This window comes from Gavialis gangeticus, unplaced genomic scaffold (assembly GCF_001723915.1).
Source record: "Gavialis gangeticus isolate Ggan-Ray unplaced genomic scaffold, GavGan_comp1, whole genome shotgun sequence".
Lineage (NCBI taxonomy): Eukaryota > Metazoa > Chordata > Crocodylia > Gavialidae > Gavialis > Gavialis gangeticus.
The window spans coordinates 15,141,190-15,148,840 of record NW_017729016.1 but is presented as its reverse complement, the minus strand read 5'-3'; the positions used below and the strand labels follow the sequence as shown (position 1 = coordinate 15,148,840).

Genomic DNA, 7,651 nt, shown 5'->3' with positions numbered 1-7,651 from the left:
CTCCCTTTGTTTGGCCCCCGGGGGGGTGTGGGGGGGGGGGGGGGTGTGCCCCTGGATCTGCGCAGGGTGGGATGGGGTGGGCGGCAGCTGCAGGGTGGAGCTGGAGCCAGAGCCGTGTGGCTCTTCTGCTTTTCCCAGCACTTGGATGGAGGCAGAGCATTCAGCCAGGGCTGTGATGGGCAGTGACATGGGGCTGGGAGTGGAGCCGAGGCAAAATATGGGGTGGCTGCAGCCTCCTCCTAGTGCTGCTGGAGCCAGCTCCAAGCCCAGCAAGAAAAGCCTCGCGCAGTGCCAGCTCCACCCTGCAGCTGCTGCCTGCCCCGCACCATGCAGATTCAGGGGCATATGCTCCCCACCCCACAAGTCATGCCTCTGTTCCACACCTCTTGGGTAGCACCTGCCCCTGCCCCCTCCCTCACTGGAGGGGAAGAGTTGATCTGCACCTCCTTCCACCACACCGGACTTACTACTTGGAGGCAGCTGTATCAGATATCGGATCAGTATTGGCCAATATGCCTCTTTAAATACTGGCTAGTGGTATTGGCCCCCAAAATCTCCATCAGTGCACCCTTAAGTCTTGATATGAACAGAAGCGGTCTTTACAGGTTCTCTTAGGATAATACTTGCACACAACGTTGTGATTGTCTGATTTGCCTTACTAAGCTACAGCTAGTCATTTAGTTTGGAAATCTGTCACTAGCAGAAAGTTCAAGCAAACAAGACCAACCTTTCTTTAAAGTGCTTTCTTGTGGAACAGATGGGTAAACTGATAACAAAGTCAATAGCATTTTTAAAGAATACTTTACTTCTCATGTTCCTAGGTCTCAAAGCTATTTAAGAAAAAAAGGAACCGCTTTAGAAGGAACACTGCAAGTTTTTTTCTTAAATCAAACTGGTTACAGCAATTATTTTTCAAGCTATAAAAAAGGTATCCAATTCAAAACACTGGACAGTGTTAAACACTATTTAATGCCTTAAGTTTACCAAAAACAGACTTACATATACTGAAAAATCCTTAGGTGCACTGGTAATGTTACCCGTCGGTGACAGTGTTTTTGGTATATGTTCCAGTGTAAAAGCTGTTGGGTAGATCTTGATAGAAAGTCTAACTACAAGGTACCCCTGTGATCCTTTGAAAGCCCAGCAGTTTCCCGGATACATCTCAGGCTAAAGGACAGTGGAAGAAAGCAAATAATGAACATATTTGTCAATGTACTTTTGAATTATTAAAAGATTTTGATTAGATCCTGCCACTAGCTGGGTTCTGTACTTTGCTACATAAATAATTCCATCCATTTAAGACTATTCAAGTGAATCATTGATTCAAAAACAGATTATTTTTGCTGTTTGCAATTGTGATCCTAATCAGGATACATTCTCTGCAATGTGACCATTATAGGCCACAGACAAGTGCTAACTGGAAATGATGCACATTTTCTTGATTCAAAGGTTTAATACAGAACAAACCATAGTTAAGGTTTCCGTTATGCATTCTACTAAATGACAGTGAACTAGTCTGTCAAAACCAATGGTCACTTTCTGTCCACTTTTGCCCAAAGCCCATGTGCCACTTTAAACCCTGTTTATGATTTAAAAATGACTAAGCACAACTTGGGGCGTCCTGGTGTTGTACAGGCTCTCTGCACAGAGCTACATTCCCAGAAAAAACACAAAGTTTTAAATAATTTTCCGTGCTACATAAGAGCTCTAGTATCTAAAAAGTCATCTTAACCCAAATATCAACGTGGAATGTTTACTCGGCCTTTAATTACCTGAATTACCACTCTGGGAGATTGCGAGAAATACCACAAAGGAATTCCAAAGAGACTAATTAGCGCCGTTTTAGTTTCATACGTCTCAGAACAGCGAGTGCTCAGAATACTGCCACCTTGAAGACAAAAAAAAAGTCAAATTAAACACAAACAAGAAATGATTCTGTATTTTATTCTGTCTTTTATCAAGAAATTGGCCTACTTGGTTAATTATGTATTATACCAGCTTAAGCAGAATCTGTCAGTGGTTTACTTCAAAGTATTACAAGCCTGCCAATTTTAGCAAGTTTTCTTTAAGCACATTAATATGGAGATAAAAATGTTTCCCGTTTTTCTAAATACCGGTACGTCAGCTTTAAGTGGTAAGTGTGTTGTTCACCTATGCAGAAGTTTTAAACCTTTTTTGATTACATTTCCCCCAGTAAGTTTTGTTCACCACTGCTATATCATACAAAATAGTTACCACACAACTATCCCCTTATTTTTTCTTCAGAACATATGTATAGAACAATCCTACTGCAGGTACACCCCTATCCCCCAAAACACACAAAACCAAGTTACTAGTTTATATACACTCTACAAGATGTGTACTATCAAGTGTGAAAAATGTCTTGTATGAGTACATACATTCACCTATTACAAATTAAAACAAAGTTAGTTTACCTATTTTTTGTCACTCAGATAAAGTTAATTGTAGCAATTTCCAGGATGCAAAACAAAGACAGATTTATCTACTATTCAATGACAACTCTATTTATGTCTCTGTTATATTTACCTCCAGATTCTAAAGCGAAGTCCACCATACCAGTCTTGTCTTGAGAATAGAGTTTCAGTGCATTATTTACAATAATGCGTGCTTGCTATAGGCACATTGAAGAATGAGGAGAATGAGAAGGAAAAAAAAAACAAAAAACATTTGAGTAGTTTGGTTGTGTGCGCACAGCTAGGTCAGAATGAATACAATTTTATTTTTAAAAGAATCCTTGCACCCCACTTCATTAAGAGTAGGAGCCAATTGTGATATGTGGCAGACAGACTAGACTGATGTCTTAATTAATTTTGGAGGATTCCTTCCTGAGCTTCCATTTTTCTATCCATTAAGCTACATTTTACTTCTTTGTACTTTGGATATTTCCCAACTCTCAAGATGGTACAGTTTGACTGCTCTTACAGATGAAGGCAATAGAAATTACGTTAGCTGTTACATACAATTTAGCTATTTATTTAAAAAACATAAGAATGATAATGGATTTAAGTACCGACAGAACCAGTAACTCTTATAAACACCCAATTACAAGTTCACTGAGTTGTACTGCTGTCAGTACTTGCACTGTAGAGCCTGAAACTGATCCCCAAAGAGATATACAAAGAGCCTGTGGCACCGTGTGCACCAAGCAATACTGTACACAATTAAAAAAAACAAAAAAAAAAACACACAACCTAAAAAAGGATTATATCAACTGCTGCTGAAAACAATAAAACAGGAAATGCTGCCAGGTTAGCTAGCTTAATAAGAATTACATTTCATACTTATTTTAGACTTTTTTGAATTCTCATGAAACTAATTTATCTTGTATTTCCTCTTTTAAAAAAATCATTAAATTACATACAGTAAAAACTTGTTTAAAAACAAAAAACAAACAAACAAACAAAAAAAATTATCAGCTCAACTTCCAAACACTCTTTCTGGAAGGCTTACCGCTTCTGAGATACCAGAAATCCCAGCATTAACAGCACTTGTAACAATTTCAGAGGTTGCCTTTTGGTTTGAGACAGACATATGAAAAGAGATGTTCTTGAGGATTCGCATCTCTAGATCTTGTAACAAGGTCTGCAAATCATTCTTGCTCACGAATTTAGACATCAGCCACTGCAGCAGCGATTCAGGTAAGTCACTGTGCTGGTCACCAAAAAACATAAGCTTGACAGATTCCTTGATCTGGGTATCTACCTGGTGAAATCCATCAATAATAGAATCTTTATAAAAAAAGTCATTAAAGGAAATGAAAATAGACATTTGCAGAAACAATAAAAGATTTTCTGAACAGTCAATGAATAGCATTAATCTTTGTGAGGCCTCTATATACACATTATAGCCATGTTGCATGTTAACTGTGGCATAAGTGCCAAGGGTGCCACACATGCACCCAATTAAGGCATCATACAATGGCAAACCAGCCATAAAAATATTCTATTTATATCAAAGTAACTGCTGGTTTGTATGGTGTCTTAAAATGAAGCTATGGCAGGTCACGGGTCAGGGTCAAGAATCTGCTGATTGTTGGCCCTAGCCCACACCTGCAGACACTCAAGCTTTCAATCTGCTGGTACTGGGAAGGCCTGAGATCCCCCTGCACTGGCAAGTAGAAAGCTTTCAATTTGATCCCCAACCCCAAAATTGCACCTTATGCCACACATGGTGTGGCACAAGGTGCAATTGTTAGGATTAGGCATCAGATCCCATGGTGCCTTTAAAAATGAACCTGTGCAAGGGGCTCAAGTGACCTCAGCGGGACCCTCAGTTGGCATAGCAAACCTCTGATGGAAAAAAGGGTACATATCTTGCAGCACTTGAAATTGGTCTTGCAGGTGAGGGGAAAGATGGTAGTCAACAAGTCTTTAACTAAACACCCTGGTTTTGCCAATCAACCTTTTGTCTTCTACTTACGTCACCGTTATTCACAAATAGCAAACATATGATCAATTGCTAAATTGCATTAAACTATTAATTTGCTATCACTAAAGTCATCACCTTATTTTATTCCCAGTAAACAGTTTGAGTTGTTAAGGACCATGGCAAACTTCCTAAGCTTCAAAATACAAAGGATACAACAAACAAAGATGGTCCTTTTCCACAAAAAAGGAAATAAACAAACCACAACTACATTATCCTCTTGCATAAAAGATGATACATTGCATTTATAAATTTATAAATGCAATCTGCTTGGCCTTAAGTTTGAAGAATTAAGTCTTTTTAACAAGCAACAAGTTTAAACCTCCCCCCCCCCCAAAAAAAAATCCTAAACAGACATCTGTGCACAAAAAACTGTCTTTTCAAAAACTGTAAGCAAACCCTCAGGCCAAGTAACCACAAGCATTTTTTTCTTAGAACTGTTCATTAAAAACAGAAAGATAAGTTATTATTTTAGTAGGGGGGCACTGAGATAGATTTTCTTGGGTCAATATTGATAGCCAATTATTCACCAGGCATATCAGCTGATACTGATCTGATTTACAGGAGCACAGTGGGGCAGTGTGGAGAGCAGCTCCCTGCAGGAGAGTCTGTGGAGGGGAAGGGGCACATCAAGGCCCCCACAATGAGGGAGGGAGTGGCACAGGGCCTGAGGGTGCTGCCCAGCCAGGGCGGTAAATGGGACCCCAGGGCTAGAGTGGGGAGCAGGACAGAACTACAGCTGGCTTGTCCAGGGGATCAGCATCCCAGGGCTTAAAAACAGCAGTGGGGCACTTAGTTCAAAGTGCTGCCACCATTTTTAAGCGCAAGGACACTTTTAGGAGTGGAGCCAAGTGAGGAGAGGCTGAAGGCAGGCTGCTCGCTGTGGGCTTGGGGGTCTCCTCTCTGCTGCCTTTACCCTGGGAGCAACACACTGGCTGTGTCCCCCCTGCCTGCCCGGCAGTGGAGGGCACAACTTGCTGCTGCTACTGCTGCCGAGTGGGCAGGGAATGCACGGCCAGCACACAGCTCCCAGGGCAAAAGGCAGCAGAGTGGAGAGCCCCGAACTCACAGCAAGCAGCCTGCCTCCGCCTCGTGCACGAATCTCCTTACTTGCTCCCTCACCATGGCAGCCTTGCTGTCCCCACCACACCTTTTTCCTTCCACAATCTTACCTGCAGGGTGCTGCTCTCCACACTGCCTGGATGCATTCCTGGCCACACATGCATGAGCACATGCATGTGGTGTCCAGGGGCCCCAGCCAGAAGGCATACTGTATTTAAAAAAAAATCGGTGACATTATTGGCTACACCAGCCAAAAAAACCCCAGTAGCCAATAATGTTATTTTTCCTGTTAAAATCGAGGCTGATCCAATATGCAGTGCAATATCAGAGCACCTCTAAATTTTAGTTCATTTTTTGTTCCTAAAGCTGTTTAATTCTCTTCTGAGAACAAGATCTACACATCCAAATAAAATCTGAATTGCAAAGAGTTGCAAAAAGGTTAAGGTGCTTAAAAATTAGCCACTCAACTGATCTAATGATCAAACACAAATGTCTCAAAGTGCTAATAAACTATGTTCAGTTACAGCTTCACATCTCATCCATAACTTCAATTTTTATTTGTTAATGCTGGCTACAATGGATTTCTTGAAAGGGATAACAAAAAGGACCAACGCACAATTACAGTTCAAAGACAGGCCGAGAAAAAAAATAAAAATAAAAGAGTTCTCCAAGTTGGACACTAAGATTCGACAAAAAAAGAGCATTTAAAAGGCTGATATTTCACAATTGTGAATTAACCACATACTCAGAGTCTCCTTCAATTCAATATGTAGTCAACAGCTACAGGGCTTTTTTTTTTTTTGCTTAAAAAAGCCTCCAACATTATAACCAGCTACTTTGAGCTGAACCTCAGGGTCAAAACAAGACTAAGTGCAGATACACGACTCATCTTTGATCAGGTGGCCACGTGTTTAGTGCTACCAAAAGTTTAAATTAAAGGCATAGACCCAGTTTCTACATAAACATCATCAGTTCCCTCCTGCTGTTTCAACGTAGGGCAATGTACTGCTGCAAAAGAAGAAAGCGGAGCTATATTTATACATTAGTTAAACTGTATCAGCTTAAGTATTGATTTACAGTTGTAGTGTTCTACTGTGATTCTAAGACTGTAAAGATAAATAATATATACACAATGCGCTTTTAGTTCCATTTAAGAACAAAAAGTTATTCTTTTAATTTGTATAAAATGCATAGTAAAAAGTTACCTAGTTGTCTAGCTACTCACAACTATGACTAGTGTGCCTATTTGCTTTAGTGACTACACAGTTTTCAATACAAGCGGTCAGATGCAGAAGAGTTACACTTTATTGAGATGCAAGTGTATAACTTACGTTTTCATATATGGTATCTACTTTCTCACACTGAGTCTTCAAGCCTTGTAAGTTTAACAGTTCTACTCTCATACTAGCCAACTCTTGTTCCATTTGTTTAGCTTTGGATAAGAGGTTCTGAAACTGTTCATCACCCATGCTAGTATAAAAAAAAAATCATGAAATAAGAACAAAAGGTCAAAACATTTGTGCATCTAACCCCTCCCCAAATATAATGACAACATAAGACATTTGTCTTAAGCAAAATGAAGAACTTCACTGGAAAAGCAACTGAATAGATTTTTGAGGACCCATGGTTACTTGCATATCAAGATGCTCGTTTAGATTGTATTTAAAAATCAATATCTTCTAAAGTTGTGAATGCACTTGGAATTTACACACCTATGGGATGTTAGCAAAATTAAGTTGCTGATGAAATACGATGTATATAGGCTTGAGAGATTCTGTGAGGTTTCTAGGGAATATGAGCTAAAGCTGCCCGCTTATATGAATTCCCCAGAACTTTTAGCTGTGTGTACAGCAATTTAAATGATTTAATTGCTCTCAGATTCAGTTTTCAATTCAATTCATGTGCAACAAACATGAGCTTATGTGAACTACATATGAAGGGGAAAAAAGATCCATCATAGCATTTAAAAGCTATTCCATAGCTGATTTTTTTTTAAAGATTTAAATAAGGTATACCTACTTCTACCATGCATTCCCCACCCCCCCAAAAAAAATATCCCCCCCCCCAGGAAAAAATTATTTTCCTTTCATAATTCATATTTCCAGAGCAGAAATGAACGTAGTTGAAAACCAGATTTAGATGA

The 7,651-nt window shown here is 39.7% G+C and overlaps 1 protein-coding gene across 7 annotated transcripts in view; it reads right to left on the bottom strand.

The window, feature by feature from the left end:
* SUN1 (Sad1 and UNC84 domain containing 1) overlaps positions 1 to 7,651 on the bottom strand; it is a 55,181-nt gene that overhangs the window by 4,676 nt on the left and 42,854 nt on the right. For all 7 annotated transcript variants that reach the window (XM_019512904.1, XM_019512903.1, XM_019512906.1 and 4 more), the window contains 5 exons: positions 6,840 to 6,978; positions 3,472 to 3,723; positions 2,548 to 2,632; positions 1,773 to 1,888; positions 1,000 to 1,167 (listed from right to left, as the gene is read on the bottom strand). In XM_019512904.1, coding sequence (XP_019368449.1) covers positions 1,000 to 1,167; positions 1,773 to 1,888; positions 2,548 to 2,632; positions 3,472 to 3,723; positions 6,840 to 6,978 — 760 coding nt within the window. The remainder of the gene's footprint in view (positions 1 to 999; positions 1,168 to 1,772; positions 1,889 to 2,547; positions 2,633 to 3,471; positions 3,724 to 6,839; positions 6,979 to 7,651) is intronic.